The 23437-nt window shown below is 53.9% G+C and overlaps 1 protein-coding gene across 1 annotated transcript in view; it reads right to left on the minus strand.

Moving 5' to 3' along the window:
* Positions 1-690: 690 nt before the first annotated feature.
* CDH22 (cadherin 22) overlaps positions 691-23437 on the minus strand; it is a gene marked incomplete at both ends in the record, with an annotated part of 70103 nt that continues 47356 nt past the window's right edge. Inside the window, 5 exons of the mRNA XM_082671084.1 lie at positions 691-1262; positions 4178-4429; positions 10094-10211; positions 10330-10451; positions 21793-21929. Of these exons, the coding sequence (XP_082527210.1) occupies positions 691-1262; positions 4178-4429; positions 10094-10211; positions 10330-10451; positions 21793-21929 (1201 nt within the window). The remainder of the gene's footprint in view (positions 1263-4177; positions 4430-10093; positions 10212-10329; positions 10452-21792; positions 21930-23437) is intronic.

Below are 23437 nucleotides of genomic sequence, written 5' to 3' on the forward strand. Positions count from 1 at the left end.
GCACTGTCCTAACCACTTGACACATACGAAGCCTTTTTATCCTCAAGACTCTTCGAGGTAGGTTCTGCTATTTGCCTCGTTTGACACAGGAGGAAACTGAGGCCCAGAGAAGAGAGGTAACTTGCCCAAGGCCAGGTAGCCGGTAAGTGCTGTGGCTCCACAGTACACAGGCAAGGTGTCCTTGGACAGGTCCCAGCCACTTCTCTGGGTGGCTTTCTCCAACTGTTACCTGCAGGGCCCCACCTCAAGGTTTGTGTGATGACTAAGATGGTCTTTGTACAGGCCCAGCACACAGTAGGCGCTTAGTAAACGAACAGCCCTTCTTTCCTCTTAACTCTGATGGGGCATTCCTGGGCTGGCACTTCTGCAGCATCCTCCCCCCAGCTTCTCCCCTAAGCCAGGAGGGCTCCACACCACCCTCTCTCCCTGTCTAACCCCAGAGCCACGCAGTGCCCGTTCTCGCTGCAGTTTTAATGATGTTGGTCATAATTCCCGCACTTCTGGGCAAAAGCTGCCCAACCCCCCCCCGCCCCCCCGCCCCCCCAGGGGAGGGATGCCGTCGGGGAGTCCGCTGCCCGAACAAGGTCCCCCTCCTGTCCCGCCGCCCTGGGAGGGTTGGGGGAAGGGGGTGAGCAGGGGACGTGCTTTGTCCTGGGGTCCAGTTGGGTCCTGGGCTGCAGGGAGGGCGGGCTAGGAGGCCGGGGCCTCGCCTTCTGGGCGGTGGCCGGCGTAGAGGGCGGCCAGGGGCCGGAAGCGGGGACCCCAGCTGCTGAGATAGGCAAAGTCCTGCTCGGAGCCCGACGAGCCGCTGTGCAGCGAGCTGAGCGAGGCGGCTGGCGAGTCCGCGCCCTCGAAGGCGTAGGTCTGGAAGGCGTCGTAGGGCGGCACCGACAGGTCCCCGTCCGCCAGCGCCACCTTGCGGCTGATGAAGTCCCTGAACACCGAGAAGTCCGGCTCGGGGCTCGGCGGCCCCTGCGGCAGCGAGTGGTGCTCCGAAGGCAGACGGGCCTGCGGGGGGCTCCCCGGGCCCCCGCCCGGGCCCACGCCGCCGCCACCGCCGCCGCCGCCGCCGTCGCCGCCGCCCTTGAGCTCGCCGAAGTCGTAGAGGCTTCGCAGTGCCGACATGTCGTAGGCTTCGGTGTCCTGCTCGCCGCCCCCCTCGTCGTTGTATTTGATGACGTTGTCCCGCATGTCCTCGTCCTCGTCCGAGCTCAGGTGGCTCTTGTGGTGGCGCCTGAGGGTGAGTATCAGCAGCACCAGCACTGTGCGGGAGACAGAAGGGGGCGCGTGAGGGCAGCGCCCCCCCAGGGCAGTCCGGGGACCACCCTTCCCCTCCTCCCCAGCAGAGCTGGCTCAGCCTAAATGCTCATGCAAATTTCCTAGATTTCTGTGCAACAATACCTTTCTCACAGTCAGACCGTAGCTGGCTATCTGGAAAGGTAGTGAGCTGCCCATCTTGGGAGGTGTGCAAATCAAGCCTATGCCACCACTGGGGGTGGGGTGGGGACAGAGAGCAGTGTTAAGAGATTTCATGGGTGTTGAGGGCTGGACCCAAACTCTGAGGTCTCCATCCTTAACTCTATGAAGAGATACATCCCCTTGAGGTCTCTGGGTGCTGGGGGGTGGCGATGGGAATGGGGCAGCTGAGGTCTGGGGGGAGTGAAATGTCCTTGACCCTGACCTCTCTTTCACCCTTGCCCTCCTCTGTCCACTCCAGAAGCCCTGAACACCCTATTCGCCCTCTGGGTCTCTGGTCCAGATATCTCCTGCAGGAGCCCTTCCCTGAGAGCTCAAGGCCGGGTTCAGGATATCACCTCCAAGCTCCCCTGATGAGGGGTTCCTCTCTATCCCCTGGTTCGGACCCTGGACCAGCATCAGCATCTCCTGGGAACTTATTAGAAATGCATATTCTCAGGTCCTGTCCTAGATCTACTGGGTGGGGCCCAGCAGTCTGTTTCAATAAGGCCTGCAGGTAATGCCCAGGCAGCTCAGGTTTGAAAGTCACTGCTCATTCATAGCACAGACCTGCCATGTTAAGATGTCAGTCTCACTCCGCCTCAAAATACACACTGTGAACTGCTCTCGGGGACCTGGGGAACGTTCCCCGAGAGTGGTGCCTGGCATGCAGTAAGCAAGAGAACCATGCTTGTTGAATGATTGACTGAATGAAGAATTGGATGGAGACCTGGGTGATGCAAGGATGAGCAGATCTTTTTGGCTTTCTTCACTTGCCTTCCAGGACTCTGCATACTCTTCTTCCTCCCACCTCACTGATAACTCGTTCTCAACCTTATAAGCAAGCTTCTCTTCTCCTCTCCTCTCTGACTTCTTAACATCAGATGTCCCAGGACTCAGTCCTTGGTCTTTTTTCCACACCCCCTCTCTTGTCGCTTTCCTTGTCTCGTGGCTTTAAATTCCATTTAGAGGCTGACAACTCCCATATTGCAGCCTCCAGCCTGGACTTCTCCTCTGAAATCTAGATTGTACATCCAGTTTCCTCTCTAGCAAGTCCCCGGGGTTGACCAGGAGAATCTCAAACTTAATGTGTCCAAATTTGAAAGGATAATCTTTCCCCCTTCCCACCCTCAGTCTCCCAGTCTCAGCGATGGCAACCTCAACTTTCCAGTTACTCAGGGCTTTTTGTATCTTTCTTTCACTGATGAATCCCAGTGCCTAGAATAATTTAGCACATGGGTGGGGGTACTCACTGGACGGATAAATTAGGAACCGACGAGCAAATGAGAGAATTAAATGGATAGGTGGGTGGATGGATGGACAGACATGTGTTGGGTATCCTCTCAGGCACTGGATTCTTCTTGCAGCTCCAAACAGCTCAGGCCAGGCCAGTGGGCAGAACCAGCTGCGAGGGCCATGGGGCAGGGTGCTGGCTCACGACCTAACAAGGTGGATCATGACCGGGAAGGAGGTGGGATCCAGGGGCAGGTTGGGAGGGAGGAAAGGTGTCAGGAGAGAAGTGGGAAAGATGGATGGTCGGCTTCTGAAGCTGGAGGCCGGGAGCTGCGGAGGGGGGTGCCCGTGAGAGCAGATGGTGGGAAGCGCGGGCGGCAGGAGACAGATGTGCCAGGCCTGATCAGTGATTCTGCCCATCACCTTTAGAGCACTGATGTGCACTTTCTTCGTTTGTGGGCAATTAGGCAGAAATTTGTTTGCACTGCCTCGGAAAATGAAACCGCTGTAAAGTGCATCCTCTGGAAAAAGGGTTTCTGAGCCACGGGCTGGGGAGTGGAGAGGAGGGGGGGGCCTCCCAGCTAGGAGGGGCCTGCCCAGGACCTCCGCAGGTCCCAGGGGTGGGTGGTGAGGCGTGGGAGGCAGCTGAATCTCCCAGGGAACTGAGCAAACCTGGGACCTGCCATCTGGCCCTCCCTGGAGTTCCTCCAGCTCTGACTGTTGTCCAGTAGTCAGGACTGAGGTGAGGCCTTTCTGCTTTAACAGTGAGAGGCGGCATTGCGGCCACCTGAATCCAGTTTAGCTCCTGAAAAAATTGACCTCTTCCCTGGGGACACTCTGGGGGGTTCAACTGGCTGCTGGTGGAACTGATACCTGAGTAGATTTTTGCCCCCTTCCCAAGTGTCTTAAGGTTTTACTCCAGCTGCCTCAAAGTCTTGCCCCCAGTTTAGATTCCCAGCAGGTGGAGTAGTTAAAGGAGCAGGGAACACAGGGTGAAAAGGCCTGATTTCAAGTCAGAAGATGAACTGGGTCCCCTTTTGCAAGCCACTTAACGACTCTGAGCCTCAGTTTTGTCATCTAAAAAATGGGGATGATACATCTGGCTGAGGGGTTGTGAGGTTCCCAAGAGCCCTTTTTTTACTAAAAGTACTACATAAAGACTAAAATAGGACAATAGACATGAGAGAATGTTAAAAAATAGGCTTGGTTTTTCAAAATTAGAGAGACTTTGGGCCATGTAGAGGGTGGGCCAGCATGAACTTAGTCTCAGCTGGGGGCTGACACCTTCTGGAGTTGGTGGTAGGGCTGCTCCGTACTTAGGAGGCTTCTCGTAGGAGCTGCAGGTTAGAACCTGGACATCAATCGAGCCAGCCCTTCCTAGGACGGGGAGGGAAAGTGAGACCCCCATGGGGGCACCTCAGGAAGGACATCCAGGGCCCAAGGATGGGGGCCAGTCGGGCGGGGGGGGGCTGGCTCTTGGTGGACTTACCGACCAGGATGAGGACACAGACCAAGAGGGCGATGAGGGCTCCAGGGCTGAGGGAGGTGGCCACGACAAAGGCCGTGGTGTTGCAGGACTGGATGGCGCCGGAGCTGTCGCAGCCACAGATGCGGATGGTGAGCGTCCCCGTGCTGCTCAGCGTGGGCGGCCCACTGTCCACCACCAGGATGGGCAGGAAGAACACGTCCTGCTCCTGCCGGTTGAAGCCCATGTGCTGCGTGTGCACCGCGGCTGTATTGTCTGCTTCGAAGAAACGGAGTGGTGTGTGACTTGGGTTCGGCCTCCCCCGTCCCAGTCACCTCCCAATTCCACCTCGGGATTTGCCTCACTCTGCCCCCAGCTACTGTCTCCCAGCTGACCCATGGGTCTATTCCCTGATCTCCTAAAATTCTGTGACCGACTCTCCCCAAATTCTGCCCCCAGCTGCCTGAAGGTCCTGTGCCCAGCCATAGAGCCCTCAATTCTGTCCTTAGCTGTCCTAAGCTTCTATTCCCAGCTGTCTCAAAATTCTGTTTTCAGCTATTCCAAGATTTTGTCCCCAGTGGTGCCAAGGTCCTGTCCCTGGCTATATCAAGAAAATTGTTTTTGCCTTTTGTTTCAACAGCCTTTTTTTCTCTCAGATTCCACCCCAGCTGTCCCATGCATCCTGATCCTGGGGTCCTGTGGTCCTTGGGTTGTGGCTTCCTGGGCACTGACAAGCTCTGGGTCATCAGAGAAGACGGGGAACACAGGCTGGCACCTGCCTTTGACTGAGGCATGGTTCTGTCAGGAGTCTCTTTAAGAGCTGAGCCTGGAGGGCCAGGGGCCTGATGGGGACGCCCCAGGGTACCAAGGTCACCTCACCGGTCTCTTTCCTTTTGATGCATAATGGCCAGAGGGAACAGTGAACTCACATGAGTCATACTCATCGCACTGCTTTGGCCTCGTGCTGGGAGTGCCAGTCAGGACTCGGGGGGTGGGTGTAGAGCACGGGCTCCCCCGCCCCGGTGACCCCTCCACACCTCTCCTGCATGGGCCAGGCCATCACTGACCCTCTGTCATTCTGGTGGCTGCCAATGCGGTAGTCGAGAAGTACTCAGAGCCCAGCTCCCTGCTGCTCCCATCCTTGACAGCCAGCTCCACAAAAGGGGTCCCGCTTCCCGCTGGGGGCCCAGGCCTCCCTCCTGAGTCCTTCTCTCTGCCCTCGCAGGCTTCAGGCTGGTCTCCCTGACCTCAGACCTTGACAGCCTGGGTCCCTTCCCCAGCTTTGCGGTCCCAGTTAACTCAGCCTCTTCCCCGCAGCCCCCAATTCAGTGCGCCTGCCTGGCCTTCCCCATCATGAACACAAAGCAGGAAGAAGAGCCCTTGGAAGGGCCGACTTGTGACCTTGGGCACACCTGTGAAGTGGACTGGAGGTCCAGCTGAAACAAGACTGGTCATGGGTTAAAGCTCATGTGATGGGCACATAGGAGTTCACTGTGTTATTTTATCTACTTGTATACACCTTTGAAAATTTCCATTAAAATGTTAATAACTAATGCTGAGTTGGTCATTTACTAGCTTGGGAAACTCATTTAGCTTCCCTGGATCTCAGTTTCCTCATCCGAAATGGAGGAAAATAGCATCACGTAGGTGTGAGGATTAAACAGTGTAATTAGCACATAACCCTTAGAACAGTTCCTAACACGTAGAAATGCTGCGTGAATGCTGGTTGTTAATTTTTTCATGCCCCACCCCCACGTGCTACACCCCACGCCCGCGCTCTGTCTAGGCTGCCCTGCCTTTTTTCACTAAGTTCCTGCTAGCTGGAACACCCTCTCCACTTTCTTGCCTGGGCGAATTCCTCATCCGTCATGCTCCAGCTAAATGTCACCTCTTTTCTGTGGCCTCCTTTCTACGCTTCCCTGGGAAGGAAGGATTTATGGCTTCCCCCTCCCTGCTCTGACTGTGCAGGCGCCACGCACGCTTCTGTTACAGCACTTGTCATGCTGTGTTAAGGTAGCGTGTGCCTGTCTCTTCCCTGGCACTGAGCCAGCCTTGAAGAATGATGCTTGAACGAACCACATCTTTTAGGGTAACTGGTGGTCCTGGGTCAGCTCCTCAAGCTCCGGCTTGAACTCTAGCCCTCCTGCCAAAGGGTGAGTCAACCGAGCTGTGACAACATCTGCCTTCCCCTGGGAAAGAAAGGCTCAAGGGCAAGATGAGGAAAAGAAGGAACGGCGTGGGGCTCCTTTGCACTGGCCGCATACTTCTTATGTATCGAGGACTGGGTAGATACTTTAAGTACCTAGAAATGTTTAATCCTCACAACCACCAAGAGTTGTAACATTATTCCCATTTTACATACATGGACGTTGAGGCTCAGACAGAAGGGACTTGTCTGAATTTATCCCGTGAATTGGTGGCATAGCTACCGTTTCCAGCCACCCATCGAATCCTCCGTCCATCCATCCATCCATCCAATAAATCTTTATTGAGTAACTACTCTGTGCTTGGCACCATGCTAGTCATGGGGGGTGGGGAATAATGGGGAGCTAAATCAACCATAGTCCTGGATCTGGCCTTGTATTCTGATGCGAGGGACAAAGGTTAATCAAATAAGCTCACAATTTAGTGTACAATTGCAAACCATGGTGAGTGCTAAGAAGGAAAAGTATAGGAAGAGCATCTAACAGAGGATCTGACCAGTCTGGGGGATCAGGGAGAACTTTTTGGAAGAAATGATATTATTGTGAGCCCTGAACAATGAATTCTAGGGGAGGGAATAGTCCATGCAAAGGTCCTGAGGTTAGAAGAGGCATAGGAACTCAGGGAACTGAGAGCAGTCCTTTGCGGCTGGAGGGATAAGGATGATGACTAGAGCGAGTCAAGGAGAGGCTGGAGGGGGAGGCAGGGGCTCATAACAGCAAGTCTTAGAGGCCATGGTAAGGAATTGGGTGATTTTCTTAAAGGCAACAGGAGGCCATCGATTGATGGGCAAAGAAGCAACCTAGTGGCATATCATCCCTCTATTCAATAGCGAATACTAATTAAACACCCTCTACAGGTCAGGATTATTCTAGCCCCTGAGGATACAGCAGTGAACAAGACAGACATGGTCCCTGCCTTTGCTAAGCCTACCTTCTAAGCAAGGGAGCCTCTAATCTAAAATACAACAGTGGATGTGGAAGACCAGCTAGGAAGCTACTGTGTGTTCTAGATGTGAAATAAGAGTGGTAGTGGAGGCACAGAGAAGTGGACAGATTTGAAAAATGAGTGGATGGCTCTGACTCAGCCTCTAATTCCCAAGCAAGAACAGAGGAGAGGAGAGGAGAGGACATATTTGTTTCTCAGGGTTGCTGTCTTTGGTCGTGGAACCATATGTCTGGAGAGCTCTGGTTCCTGCTACTCTTTCACCCCATAAGAGGAAATCCCTGAGCACCATGTCTTTCCCTCTCAGCTGCCCTCCTGGGCAGCAGCTGGCTTCATTTGGGGAAGCCAGTGGCCACCCCAGGCCCCTACCCCACCCTTCTAGGCAGGATCTGCGCCCAGCACTGCATTCATCCATCTGGCCTGACATACATCAGTGTCAATCCTGGCTGCAAAAGCAATATTTATAAATCACGTTTCCAAACTGGCTACAAATTTGTACAAAGAAACAGATGGGTTGGGGTAGCCGTTTGTCAACTGGGATATTTATATGGTGAGGAGGAGGGGGCTTGGCACACCGTGGGAGGGGCCGGGGGACTGGAGGAGGAGCCCTTTCCTGGCAGTGCCGGCCTCAGCACGCTGCTGCCGGCCTTGCTCCCAGGGCTTGTACGCAGCTGGTCACGCCGGATGGGAGCCCTGGTGGCCAACCCAGCCCCCAGCCCCCATCCCCCGTCAAAGAGAGGCAGCTGGGGCAGAACCTCAGGCCCCTCGGGTTGGAAAGATTGTGAACTTGGTGAGGTCAGTCCAGGGCTATTTGTGTCTCCGGCGCTCAGCTTGGGGTACCACTGCCATAGTGAGCAATCAGGGCAGCACTAGTCGTTAAAAGTTCTTAAAATACTGAACTACTTCCAAAGAGGTTTAAATAGCCATGACTCTGAGTCCCCCAAGTCCTTCCCTGCTGCCTCAGCCTCTCCCTCAAGCACACCCCCAACTTTAACACGATCAAGTCGCTAAGGGGTTCAAGCCTGGCTCAGCAGAGGCTCCATGGTCCTACTCCAAATTATTTATGACCAGGGTCCTTTCTGATTGATTATCTGAGCTGCACTGGTTGTTAAATATTTTTAATATTACTCCTGGAAATACAGATGGGTCTGGCTTCAGAAGCCACTGAGGGAAGGGGTGTCAAGGTCTTGGGGGTGATACCAGACCTGGAACAGGATCAGAAGGAACCCACGTGATCTGGCCCCTAGTACCTCTCTGACTGCATCTCCTCCAGTCCTGTCACTCACTCACCCCAACTATGCAGGTCTTGAACGTCCCAAGCCTGTTCCCACCTCAGGGTCTTTGCATTTGCTGTTTCTTGCACTTGGATCATTCAGCCCCTCACTTCCTTTAGATCCCTACTCACTATTGATTCCTTCAGAGAGGCCTTCCTAGATCACCTTATTTAAAACAGCTTCTACTCTTGCCTTGCTTTATTTCCTCCTGTTTTGTCTAACACGCTTTTGTTTATATGTTTTTCTCTGGCCACGCCGCGTGGCTTGCGGGATCTTAGGTCCCCGATCAGGGATCAAACCCGTGCCCCCTGCAGTGGAAGCTTGGAGTCCTAACCAGTGGACTGCCAGGGAATTCCCTAACACAAATTTTTGAATACCTACTATGTGCCAGGCACCCAGGGTCCAGCACTGAATAGAACAAAGTCCAGACTCGTGAAGATTGCATTATTCCTCCCTGCCAGCCACTTACCAACCCCATCATAATATTCATTTGTTTAATTTCTGTTTCCCCTCTGTAGAATATAAACTCCATGAAGGCAGGGATTTTGTCTTGCATGCCGCTGCATTTTCGGGACCTAGAACAGTGCCTGACATGTAGGGACTGTATTTCAATAAATGGTCAACAAATAATTGCTGAATGAAGGAAAGGCCATGTTCTAGGTACTGACAATATACCTCTGTAACCCACATCTCACTGGGACCACCTAGCTGCCTGGCCGGCATCTTCAGCCCCATTTTACAGATGATGAAACTGAGGCAGGCATTAGGGTTGCATAGAAAGCCTTCAACTGAGCCTGGGCTGGGACCCAGGTCCCTCACTCCCAGTTCTTTGACCACCCCGTCCCCCAGTCTACTCCTCAAAGGTTCAGACCTCAACTTCTCACTGAAGGGGAATTTGCAGGGGTGGGTCTCACAATGGGATCAGCTCAGGATGGGAGGGGCAGTTTGCTTTCAAGGTAGCAAGCAGGAAGTACATTGGAACTAAGACAGGTGTGGGTTTGAGTCCCAGCCTCACCACTGACTCCCTATATGACCCTGGGTAGGTCCCTTATCCTCTTAGAGTCTCATCACCTGCACAATGGGGGGAGGGGTAAGAAAACCACCTCCCAAGGTGATCGTGAGGATGTAAAGAGAAACGCGAGTGGGATAAAGCACTTTGTAAACGGAGGGGTGGGAGTGTGTGCGTGTGGCTGATTCCAATCTTCACTTAGATCAGGGGCTCTTTCCACCCTGGATGCTGGGCCACCGCCCCACTCCTCATGGATTCCCTCTCTGTATCTTTCCATCTACCATTCTCTATCCTTGGGAAGCCCTCCTCCACTCAGCCAACCCACCTCCTGCTTGTTCTTCAGGGTCTGGCTCGCAGGCTGGGTAACATCTCCAGCTTGGCTCAGACTTTCTGTGTGATCTTGGACCCACCACTGGCCCTCTGGGCGCCTCTGTAATATGGGAAGGGGTTGGGGAGGCTAAGCCCCTCCCCCCATGGATCCTAGGATTTGGTTGTTCTGAGATAACTCACCTTGGATGTTGAGCAGAGAGAAATGAGGGCTGCTGGGAGCTTCGGGCACCAGGCGGAAGTAGAAGCGGTGCCCGCCCTGGGGCTCGTCTCTGTCTACCACACTGATGGTCTGGATGAGCTGAAGGGTGAAGAGGGGGCAGGGAGCGGAGGTGAGGCCAAGCCCACTCTGGGCTTGAGTAGAGGGTGTCCTGGCCAGTCCTGACAGCGACCCCCAGTCCCCAGCCCCTCAGTGCTACCTGGCCTGGCTCGGCATCCTCACACACGTCTGCCTCGTAGGGTGTGGCCAGCTCTGGGGGATTGTCGTTCACATCCAGGATTCGGATCCTTAGGGATGCCCGGGATAGCTGGGCATGATTGTCTGTAACAAGAGCACAGCCGTAGGGTGGGAGGCATCAAGTGTGAGATTTAGACAACCCCCCCCCCATCTACTGCTAGGACAAGAGTAGGCAGTGAGGTCACACTGAGAGATCTGTGGGTTGATCAAGCTCATATTAGGACCAGGACCAAGGATGTCTGGCTAACTGGGTCATCACCACCACCACCATTGCTATCATCATCACCACCATTAGATCACCACTGTAACCATCACCATTACTGTCACTATTGCCACCACCACCACTGCCATTAGCACTGGTACCACTGGCATCATCACCACAACCTCCATCACCGTAATCACCAGTACCACCCCATCACCATCACCAACACCGTCACCATCTCCACCATTACTACCTTCACCATCACCATTACTAGTACCACTACTACCATTAAACCATCACCACCATTAGCATTATTATTGCCACCTCTAGCAACATAACTATCAGTACCACCATCACCATCCTCACCACTATCACCATCACCAATGCCATCACCACTCCTTTGTTACCATCACCATTAGATTATCAATACTATCACCATTAGAATTATCGCTGCCGCCACCACCACTGCATTGACTAATACCACCTTCCTCATCTCTACCATCATCACAAACACTAAGGCCATCACTCTCACCACCCTTACCACCACCATCACCCCCCTGTGGCCACCATCATCAATATTACCACCATCATCACCAATCATTCACTATCTCCACCATCTCCACCACAACTTCCATTACCAGCCCCACCAATACACCATGACCTCCGCCATCATCACCCACATCACTATCACATCACCACCCCCCACTCCCACCTCCAACAACCCTACAATCAACATTGCCATCTCCATTCCATCACCGTGGAGTGCACAGATTTCTCCTGGAGTATCCGTATCCATTATTTCAGGTATCCTTGCAGAAATCCTATGGTTTGGTACAATTTCTATCCCCAAACTGCATAAGGGAAACTAAAAAACATGCTAAAGTTAAAGAATTGATCAGCTGACAACTAAAGCTGTCTCTGCTCTTTTAAGACCTGATCATGAGAGGGCAAGACAAGTCCACTGGAGGTGGGTCTTTGCCAAGGTCCTCAGCAAAGCCACAAAGTCCCCACTCCTCCAACTGCAATGTCTTTGAGGTCAAGGCCTCTGTTGTATTAACCCCTGGGTCCCCAGCATTGTGGGATGTGGCATAGAGCTGGTTCTAATAGATTTGTTGAATGAATGAATGAAGCCTGGAAACATTTAGACAGAAAGAGTCTTGAATTTCAGGCATGGCTCTGTCTCTGACACAGTGTTTGACCCGCTCTGGTATCAGTTTCCACACCTGGAAAATGAACAGCGCATAGAGATTAAGAGCAAGGACTTGGGAGCCAAGTGGTTCCAATCTCAACTCTGTCACTTAGTAGCTGTGTGATCCATGCCAGGTCACTTGAGCTCTCTGTGCCTCAGTTTTCTTACCTACAAAATGGAGCTACTAGTAACAGGTTGGTTAAGAGGACAAATTGAGTTAATAGGTGCAAAGCACTTAAAACTGTGTACATAGCACATAAGTGTTACATAAGGATTTGTTAAATCAACAGATATCCTTGAATGACACTCAGTGACCCTAGGCTGTTGGGATACTTCATCCGAGAAGCACCCTGAATGTTGGCCCTTTATAGCCCCCCACCCAGACCCCTGAGTGTTTACTGGTGCCCTGTCCTTGGCTATCTTAGCCATGAGTTCATTACTGACATGTTCTACCCGCCAGTGAAATCAAGGACATCCACTGGGAGAGGAAACTACCCGCTTCCAAGAGGTGACCTGAAGGCTGGGTCTCTGACCCGGCTGACAGGGAGCTATTTTGGGGGCAGCCTGGAAGCTTCCAGGCAGCCAGGAATCCCATGAGTTTTGGGGGCAAGTCGGGGCTGGGCGGCTGCTTCCTTCTCTGAACTCAGGGCCCCACTGGATGCCGACTGCAGCTGCTCCTGTGCTGATAAAAAGAGAAATGGAGATTGGGAGGCAGGTGCAGCCACCTCCTGCGGGGGGTCAGGGAAAGGAAGCAGGGGGAGGGGGGGAGTCCTTAATTAACTCAGACCCCGACTCCCCTCTGGAGCTCCCCTTAGGCAGGGGCGCCTTATCTTCTCAGCTCACCCAGATCTGCTGCTTCAGCGATTAGTGGGGGATTTTCTGGGGGTGGGAGATGGCAGTCGTGACTGGGAATGTCGGGTGAGCTGTTATTTTTAAGAGTGTTTTGCCAGAGAACTTAAACAGCCAGCCGGGGGGTGCTTCGGAGGGGAGGTTGAGGTCCGCTGTCAGGATCAGGCACCTCTCTCCCCACTGAGGCAGAAGGAGGGTAGGGGGTGGCCAGGGCCCCTCCCCTGCAGCGGGTGGGGTGTGCAGGGCTGGAGGGAGAGACAGGGTCCTATGGGGCCATGCAGAAGGGGGACCTCAGAGTAGGATAAGATCCTCAGTGGGCAGACACTCTGCTGGAGGGTTGGGACCACTGCTGGTGAGACCCCCATTATTGTAGCATTCCTCTGGGTTCTGCTGGGCCTCTCCTACCTCTTTTCTCCCCCAGCTTTATTGAGATGTAATTGATATATAACACCGTGTAAGTTTAAGGTGTAAAATAAATGTAGATATTGCAATGTTTGTCACAATAAGATTAGTTAGAACATCCTTACCTTACCGTCTTGCTGTTGTCCTATCTCCTCCTTTCAAATGTCATGGATCACCTCTTGGGAAGGCCCTGAATCCTTTTTGGCGTGAGGATTTGGCAGATCTGAGAGGCAGGGCAGCCGAGAGGTGTGCCTCTACGTCGCTAAAGTTGCCACCTACAGAGCTTATCCCACAGACCCCTGAATTGGGAGCTGGTCTGGACCCCCCAGAGCTTGTGGTCCAGCCCTAAGTCAGCATCCTGTGCTCTTGACATCGTGGCAGTCTTCAACTTGGCTATTAGAATCACCTGGGAAGCCTTTAAAATGTTCTAAGCCCAAGCCTTGGTCATTGATGTTTTTGTTTTTTTTTTTTTTTTGGCGGTTCGCGGGCCTCTCACTGTTGTGGCCCCTCCCGTTGCGGAGCACAGGCTCCGGACGCGCAGGGAACTCGTGTCCCCTGCATCGGCAGGCAGACTCTCAACCACTGCGCCACCAGGGAAGCCCGTTGACGGTTTGTTTAACAGCTCCAGGTGAATCTAATATGTATCAATAGCAAGTGTTGCAAACTACTGCCTGGGGTGACTGGCAGGTGCTGGGGGAGGTCCAACCGGGTATCTCGCCTCTGATTGGCTTCCTCCAAACCCCTCCCGATCACAGTTAGCATCATTTGTAATAATTGATAATAATGCGTAATTTTTACCAACTTAAATGTTTCTAGTATAAAATAAGAAATCCATCAATTAATTAACATTCCTCTTTGTGCAGGATTTTCCAATTTATAACAAACTTTCTTATCTATGACATCATTGGATCCTGAAAACAACCCATAAAGGAGGTCTTGTTAAAACCATTTTTTTTAATTTAATTTTTGGCCGCGCCACACAGCTTGCAGGATCTGAGTTCCCCGACCAGGGATCGAACCGGGGCCCCGGCAGTGAAAGCACAGAGTCCTAACCACTGGACTGCCAGGGAATTCCCTAAACCTATTTTGTAGATGGAGAAACTGAGGCCCAGAAAGGGGCAAGACTTTGTCTAAAGCCACAGGCAAGTCAGTGGCAGAACTGAGGTTGGGTCCTAGGTCTCCCGACTCTTAAGTCCAGTGCGTGGTCTAGATGCAATGCCAGTGGGCCCTCCTGCTGCCTGAATATTTGTCCATCCAGACGCAGCTACTGCTCGGACCGAGGCCCAGGCTGACCTCACCTAATGCCCAGTGGCAGGTGCTGTGTCCAGGGGCTGGATCCCCCATGGGTCCCACGCCCCTCCCTTGGCATTTCAGTTCAGCTGACTGACATGCAAATTAGTTTAATTATTTCTTCTTCTAAAATAAATTATATTTTGCAGTAGCTGCAATATGTTGTGTCAGGCAAAATTACATTCAATATTTTTAAACTAATTGATGCAGCCTTGAGGAAGGCTGATTGACAACCCAGAGCTGAGCAGGCCCGCAGTCTTAACCGATTCCTAAATTAAAATTAAACGTGCTTCAGCCCGGTGCTTCCTCTCTGAGCCGGCTCACCGTTAACCTGGGGAGGTGGCAGGTATAGCCCTGGGGGGCCGAGGGGCAGAGGAGGGTGGGCAATTCCTTGGGTGCCTTGGGAAGAGAGCAGGCTTGGGTGGGAGAGCTGCTGTGCTGTGTGGGCAGGCCCCTTAACCTTCTTTGGGCCTCAGCATCCCTTACGTATAACAGACGGGGGATTGAACCAGGCAATTTGAAACTGAGACTTCTGGTTTTTGCTGACTATTACAGTTTGAGCGCCTCCTTTGTACCAAGAACACAACATTGAACAAGACCAACACGGCCTCTTGGTCTAGCGGCAGGGACAGATATCACTCTAGACTGTGATAAAAGTAGAGAGAAAAAAGTCCAGGACTGTGAGAGTATGAGGCAGGGGTGCCTACCCTGGTGGGGTGCAGGGATTTTTGCCCTGGCGTAGGTGACCTTTAGGCTGAGATCCAACTAGGAAGTAATCAGATGAAGGGGATGGGAAGGAAAGTGTGCCCCAGGCAGTAGAAACAGCATGTGCAAAGGTCCTGGGGTGGGAGGGGAGGCTGTAGATAGTAAGATTCTGGATTCCTTCTAAGGATGACCCCCACCTCCTAGCAGTTCCTAACCTGGTGTCTGGACCAAACTGGACTTGGAGGGCTAGAGGCCAGTAGGAAGTGTAGGGGTGATGGGGCCTGGCCTGGTGACCCTGTTAGGGAACTCCTAGGGATATGCTCCTGCCAGGACACCAGCAAACACATATCGAGCACCTGCCGTGGGCCAGGGTCTGTGCTGCCTCATTTCATCCTGTCCACTGTCGTGGGAGGTAGGGATTTGAATTATTGCCGTTTTGCTGATGAGGAAACTGGCTCAGAGAGGCTAAAGAACTTGCCCGAAGTCTCACAGGGAACCGTCAATGGAACCTGGGTCTGGGTCCAAAAGGGGAGTTTTAACCATCAAATGGTACTGCCTTTCTGACCATCTTCAGCTGCCAGAATCCGACTTGCCTCAAGGCCCCAAACAAATGTCTCTGCCTGCTCCAGGAAGCTTTCCTTGACTGCCCTAGTCCTGGGAACTCAGACTATAAGCCCAAGACCTACATGCCCGTAAGGCCCTTGCGATCTTCCTCCCTGGCCTCGTCCCTCACCTGGCTCTCCCCTTCCCTCTGCTCCAGGTTTCCTCCTTTCCCTCCTTCAGATCTTTGCCCAGATGTCTTCCCAGAGAGACCTCCCCTGATGACCTTATTTAAATTTGTTCCTTGTCATCCCACCAGCTACCCACTTCCCTGCTCTACTTTTCTCCACAGCACTTACCCAACACCCGCTATATTTTTACTCACTTAACTTGCCCATCATCTATCTCCCTCACCAGAAAGTAAGCAGAATTTTGGTCTCTTGTGTTTGCTGCTGTATCCACAGCCCCTCTGTGCATGGCACACAGTAGGTACTTAAAGATTTAGCGAATGAATGGATTTCACTGTCTGTGGCACCCCTGACTATGCTGGGATGCTGTGGAGGTGACGACAGGGAGAGACTGAGACCTCTGGATGGACTAATTCTGTGAGGGTTTCACGCTCCCCCCGCCCAGATCCCACCATCTAGGGAGCAGTCAAGCTGTGTGACCCTCTTCCTGCCTCTCTCTCTGGACCAAGCTTTTCTCATTTGTGAAACAAATGGAGCTGGACTCTGAAGTTCTCCTTGGCTGTCACAGAGAGAGAGAGAAGTGGGGTCACAAGAGCAGGAGTGGGAAGGAGAGTGAGAAGTGGGGAGAGGGGGGAGGAAGGGGGGCAGAGAGGTGGGGGGCAGCTGGAAGGTACCTCCTTGCAGTGGTGCAAGGGTGGGAGGACCAGAGCCTGGACCCTCTTCTCCACCGTCCCCTCAGCGCCTCCCTCCTCTCGAGGGAATTAAATTGCATCCAACCACCAGGCTCTGATTAGCGCTGGCCAGCTGGGCAGGAAGATTTATCATCCCAATTACGAGCTGGCCAAGACAGGCAGGACGTCGAGGGGGGCTGGGTGAGCAGGTGGGAGTGTGCCCGGCGGAGGGGGGTGTCAGGGCTGCCAGAGGCGGTCGCCTTGCACTCCCTGCCCCGTGCCCACTCACCTCCATTGGGAGCATGAGGTTAGGGTGCCCTTCTCTGTTTCTTTGATTATCTGTTTGGCGTCCAAGTGGAGATTGGAGGTTTGACCTTATTGGGGTGGGGATGTTTGGTCCTCCGTAGGGTGCTGGAGGACTTCTGGGTAAAACAGGGGCCCTGGCATTGGGGGGTGGGGTGGGAGAAAGTTTTCCTCCCTAGGGCTAGGCTGGTCCTGATACTCTGGGCTGTCTTATGAGACTCCATGGACATCACAAAAATCTTTGTTCGTGGTGGCATCTGTTAAGTACACAGGTGGCACAGGATCCCGGGAGTTACCCAATCCAAGAGGAACCCAGGCCTCATTTCCACACTTCTGGTGATGGGGAGCTCACTGCCTTACGAAGCAAGCCCTTCCGTGCAGGGCTGTGCCAGGCCTCTTCCCCAGATGGCACCACAGTCAGCCTCCCTGGTACTTCCTCCTGCCCGTCCCCACCCTGCCCTGTACCCTCAGCACATGTCCAAGCCCGAGTCTTCCCGACAGCCTCCCGTCTGTTGCCTGCTCCAGGCTGCCCCATCCCGTCCACCCTCCCCCAGCAGCCCGAGTGACTGCTGCGGACTGCACAGCTGACCATCTTCCTCTTCTGCTCTAAAACCTGCACTGGCTCCCTGTCGTCTCCAGGAGATGCCCGGCCGCTCACAGAACATCCGAGGTCCTTCCTGTAGAGGCCCAGTGAGCTTCCGCACACTCACCTCACCCCACCTACTCCAGCCATTCTCTGGCTCCAGCCTCTGGCCACGCCCAGTCTCTCCATTCTCAGAACGGACAGGGGTCTTTCTGCCGGCCTAGCCCCCAGGCCTGAGCATGTGGGGCTCTTTCTGCTGGGAGCTCCCAAACCCCCTTTCCTTAGCCTTTGAGACCCAACTCAAATGTCCCCTCCTCTGGGGAAGTCTCTTGCCTTCTCCTGTAGGGAGGCAAGTCCCTGGCTACACCTCCTGAATGCCCACCTCCCCCTTCCTTGCACTCTGCGTTGCCACTGACAGTTGATGTGTCTCTCTGCCCACCTGTGAACTCCTGAGGTCAGTGGCCAAGACTTTTTATCACCAGATCCCAGTGCCCAGAGCAGGTGGGTGACAAGAGGCCCTCAGCAGACACTTTATATAAAGCATTTAGCACAATATCTGGTATATTGTGAGCTTCAAATAAATAGAAGCCACTGTTATTAATAGTTAACAATACAGTTATTATCCTTATAGCTATCCAATACGGTACCATTTAATAGATGAGAAAACTAAGGCAAGAAGAGGGGAAACAACTGCCCAAACTCACAGCCGGGAGCCATGCCACTAGAACCAGTTTTTCTCCATCATGTCGCCCTGCCTTCCTAACTGGGTGGGCAAGCCCATCTATCTATCCATTCGGGAAATGTTTATACACAGCTTCTAAGTGCCAGGCCCGGTGTGAATGCTACAGATACACATGGGACCCTGCCCTCATGGAAGGTACCGTTTCCTGGGGAAGAGAGATGAACAAAGCACGCACACAAATGCATATATAAATCATAAAGTGCGCTTTGCGGTATAAGGAAAAATCCAGGGGGCTGTAAAACCGTGACTTGGCCTGGGGTGACCCAGATGGGGAAGCTCTAGCTAATCTGCTTAACTCTTTGCTGTCCGGGGCGGCTAGAGACCACCCCTCCGGCTTAGGGCCTGGAAGAGGGGGCCGGATGCAGCCCCCCGGCACCGCCCACTCCAGCACGGGCTTTCCAAGTCTCCCCCTCCACCCCGCCATCTCTTTGAAGACTGTCCCTTTACAACTGCCCTTTCCACTGAAGGATTCAGACACAAATTGTGCTTTAAATTCAATAACGGTCATTAATATTTCATGATTACAAAACGTTAAAGATAATGTCAGTGGAAGGAGCGTCTGCATGGGCAGAATGGATGACTCAGAAGTTTGGGGCGGGGGGGGGGAGCGGGCATACTAAGTGGTTCGGGAGTCTTTGAGGTAATCCGGTGTGACAGGTGGCGGCTCCCGGCTGAGCGCTGCATCCTCCGAGGTGCTGGCAAAGCTCAGCGGCTGTGTATAAATATTTTCCCTCTGATTCTTGTCACCTCGTGTTTGTTACACCCAGAGCAGGCGGGGCACCGTGACCCCACCACCATCCCCCGTTTCTGGGGAAGCCAAAGGGATGCTTCAGCAGGAAGACACGGGTGTTGCACTTGGGGGCCCGGCTGGCTGCTGGGAGCCCTGGCCCTGCGTGGACTCGCTCTGTGACTCCGGGCCATCGCTGTTCCTTCCCGAGCCTCTATTTCCTTGGCTGTAAAGTGGGGATAATAATTTGTCCTTGTCTCACAGAGATGGCAAGAAGCCGGAGTGGGTGGATTCTTTGCAACACTCCTGGCTTCGTGCCTGGTACCAAAGACATATGACTTGAGGGGCATCTGGGTGACAGCGGGCTGTGCAGTCTGACAGGCTTGCGCTGGGAATTTGGACAAATGACTTCACCTCTCTTAGTTTCCTCATCCACGCGCTGGGGATAACGGCAGAATCAACACCAGATAGGTGGCAAGATTCAACGAGCACAGCATTGTAAAGTGCCTGGCACAGAGCTGGTGCTGAAGCCGAGTGCACAGAGTCGAGATCGATAGATACCATGAACTGAGAGCTAAGTACTAGGCTAAGTCCTTTCCATGTATTATCCTAGTTAATCCTCCCACCAGCACTGTGAAGTGGGAATCATTCATTTTCCCATTGATTAATATCCTCGGTGAGGGTTGGGCAGGGGTTGTGAATTGCAGCTCAGAGGGGAGTGATCTCTAGCCCAGCGACCAGTCCCTTCCTTGCAGAGACTCATCTCCTTCCCCAGCTCAGTTGCTGGGGAGGGTTGGGGGTTGGGGTGGGGTCCCGAGAGCAGAGTACCAGGGAAAGGGAGGCCACGTAGCAAAGCTGCAGAGGAAACCAGGAACACTTGGTCCAAATCCCAGTTCTGCCACCGCACGTCCTTGGACAAATCTCCTAATGATCTGAGCCTCGATTTTCCCATCGGTAAAATGGGTGTGGCTCTGTAACAGATCATGATCAATAAAGTACGTGCTAGGAAGCATGGAGCTCAGTAGCTATTAGGTAAACATTGTAAAATGTTTGTGGGGGAGAGTCCCCCGGACACGCTCTCTCGTGTGAAACAGCAGCACTGCAGACTTTGTATGTGGCTCTAGCTGCTTTCTGAAAGAGACTCACTGGGTAGAAGCACAATGCTTAACCCCAGAACGGGCTTGCTAGTGGTGGGCCTTTGGGCGGTGTGACAGCTGGTAGAGGAGATGTATCTGTGGGTAGGGAGAGGAGGCATCTCTGCCCAGCAGCTGGGCCAGTCCCCATGGTTGCCCAAGGGGCAGGTTCGGGGAGGTAAGGAGGGTGAGCTGTCTTCCTTCCAGTCCAGCCACCACTTCCTCTCCAGCCACCTTTGTTATCTCCCTTTCATGCGGTGGAGAAGTGGATTAAAAGGCTCGGGAGCAGCAGGCACTGAGGTTTGAGCCAGCATTGTATTTTCTTTTAAACCGAAGTTGAAAGAGACAAGGGAACTTCAGCCTAGGGACTTCCTTGTCTGGAATGGGCTGGTGGCGCCTGGGAAGTGGGAGGCACCAGCAGGCGGAGGAGGAGGGAGGCCACCAGGAGGCCTCGAAGTGGCAGGAGGGGCCTGGGGCTGAGGTATGCAGAGGGGAGTTTGAACGGCGCCCACCCCACCCAAGGCTCAGAGACTCTGAGTATTCCTGTTGTCACCACTGCTTCCTGGAGGCTTTGCTGGCTCCTGAGACCTGGCGAGCTGACAGGGTGGGGGAGCTTGCAGAGCAGGTCCAGGCAGGGGCAGTGGCAGTTTTGCTGTGGTTGTGGAGGAGGCCTAGAACTGCCCTGTCCCCACTCCTGGGTGGCGTGACCCTCCATGCTCTTAGCTCCTCCTCCACGGCCTGACTTGTCTGGCCCCCATGTCCCAGGGCCCCCTCTTTCTCTCTCAGCTCACACTCCTCCCCAGCTGTGCCAAATTGCATGTCTCTCTCTCTCTCTCACACACACACACACACACACACACACACACACACACACACACACTTCCAGAAACTCAGGCCAAGCACCTTGGAGTCATCCTTTGACCCCTCTCTATCTCTCCTCTGTACCATCCCATCAGCAGGTCCTGCGGGCTCTGTCTTCAGTCTGTTTCCCAAAGCTGACCACGTCTCACCATTAACATGGCTAATCATCCTGGGCCAGGCCATTGTCTCATCTTCTGGGCACTGTCGCATGTAACTTCTGGCTGAGCCCCTGTTCCCCCTCCACGCCCCCGCCCCCGCCTCGGAGCTCCTGGTCTATTTGCAATGCAGCAGCCAGAGGTATCATGTCAGGCAACCTCCCTCCTCTACTCAACACCCCCCCAGTGACTCCCACCTCATTTGGAGTCAAGTCCAAAAACCTTGCAATGGCTGACCACTTTGCCCCTCACCAACCACACTGTCCTTGCTGTTCCTCCAACGCTAGGCAAACTACTACCTCAGGCCCTTTGCACTGGCTGTTCCCTTTCCTTGGAACACTCTTCCCTCTGACGGCGGCAGAGCTCAGAGGGAGCTTACTGAGCTCTCTGTTGAAATGTCTCCTTTTCAGAGAGCCCTTCCCCTAAGAGAAACAATCCCCTCCCGATCCCCTTCCTCTACTTCCTTCTTTCTCAGTTTCTTGTTAGCACTTAGCACTTAGCATCAGCTGACATGCGTACGCCCTTTCTCTCAGTTTGTTGATGGTCTAACTCTACCCCATGGAGAAAGGAGTTCTTCTATCTTGTTCAGGGCTGTATCCCCAGCCTCTAAAAAAGGGATTGGTGTGTAGTAGGTGCTCAATAAATGCTGAGGTAAGAAAGCCAGACCCAAGACTGGCCCTCATTTTTTGGCTTGGGAGCCTTCCCAGATCTTTGTTCCTGCGGGTCAGCTTTTGCTGACCACTCCCCCACCCTAGCTTTGCCCAGTTTCTTACTCTTTGCCCCGCCCCCAGCCTTTGGCCCCTCCCCCCTGGGCTTTGCCCCGCCCCAGCTCCAGCCCTCAGCCATCGCCCCTCCCTCCCATATGCGCCACGCCCCCTGGCTCACCCGCCTCCATGGCCAGCACAGTGATGTTGTGCCAGCCGGCAGTCTCTCGGTCCAGCCCCTTGCCGGTTACGATGGCGCCCGTGTCCGCATCGATATCAAAAATCTGGTCCATATCTGAGTCACGGTCAATGGCGTACCTGAGGGAGGCAGGGCGGGGCTGATTGAAGGTGGCCTGGCGCCAGTGGAGCCTGTGCCCATGTCCCTCCACCCTACCCCCAAAGAGGAACCACCTGCCTGGGAGACACAAGAAGCAGAGGAGTGGAAATGGATCTGAGTTTGCATCTCAGCTGCACTGGGTACCTGCCATGTGTCCATGGGCAACCCTCAAGCTTTCTGAGCCTCAGTTTCCTCAGCTGGGTAATGGGGCTAATGATTTGCGTCCCACGGTCGTTGTGAGGGCTGGAAGAAGGCAAAGGGCCCAGCATAGAGTTAGCACCCGCGGGATATTTGATTCTTATCTTTCCGTAAGAGGTGACCCTAGAGTTGGGCTTGAGAAAGGGACAGGACGGCATTTCAGGCAGGGGGAACAGAAGCTGCAAAGGGCGGTGAGAATTACTCAGGGAATGGCTTATGGTGCAAAAACGGCCAGAACTGGGAAGTGGGGAGGAGGAGGCATCAGAACAGGCAGAGTGCAGAATTCAGGGGGCTGAGCGTCCTGGGGCGCCAAGGGGGATTTTGAGCAGGAGAGAGTGGGTTGACTCTGTCGCTCTGAGGCTCTCCGGAGGCCCCAGACAGGGCACACGGGCTGAGCGGAGGCGGCGGGAAGGGATCTGGGGGGATGGCCGCCGGCCCCTCCCCGCCAGCTTAGCATGCCCGTGCTAATCTGCGGCTTTTTCGTTGCCGCGTGAAAAAGCCCTTTGTTCCGCCTTCTTCCCCGGCCTTTGTGCGGCTACTCCAGGCCTGAAAGGCCCGTGTCCAACACATGTCTCGGGAGGCGGCGGCCCAGAGAGGCCCCGCCAGCTCTCTCCGCCGCTTCCCGGCGCTGATAACGCGGGAGGGGGCGCCGCCAGGCTGCACGGCCGACGAAGGCCCCTAATGCCTAGCAAGGGCTCTTTGTGAAGCGGCGACAAAGGAGCGTGGTGGGGTGGGGCTCCGCCCCAGCGGGGCGCCCCTCCCACTTCCACCAGCAGAAGGAAAGGGGCCCTTCCCCCATCTTCCAGAGCGGGGAAACTGAGGATACAAGAAACACCCTCTGTGGGAACCCGAAGCCCTGAGATGACCCTTCAGTGGGGCCTTGGCTGCATTACCAAACCTCTCTGGGCCTCAGTTTCCTCATCTGTTGAATGGGGATAATGATGTCCAGTGGGACTGCACAGATCTGGGAGCAGCTGGAGCTGGCTTTGAATCCTCTGCTTCTTATTCCACCTGTGTGACCTTGGACAAGTCACTGGACCTCTTTGGCCTCTGTTTGGTTGTCTGGAAAATAGGGTGATTCATACTCACCTCACACTGGTGTGGGTTAGAGGAGGTAATTCATGGAACTGGGCAGAGGTGACAGCCCTTATTTTCATATTCACTGTTGTAGTGGAAGTGGAGGATCGTGTCAAACTGAAAAGGCCTGGGCACGTGGGTGTAGTGGGCATCTCCTGAGTCCCTAGTTTATTGCCCCTTCCTGTCCCTAAGCTGCTAAGCCTATATTCTCCTT

Source organism: Grampus griseus, assembly GCF_964374135.1.
Source record: "Grampus griseus genome assembly, chromosome: 14".
Taxonomy (NCBI): domain Eukaryota; kingdom Metazoa; phylum Chordata; class Mammalia; order Artiodactyla; family Delphinidae; genus Grampus; species Grampus griseus.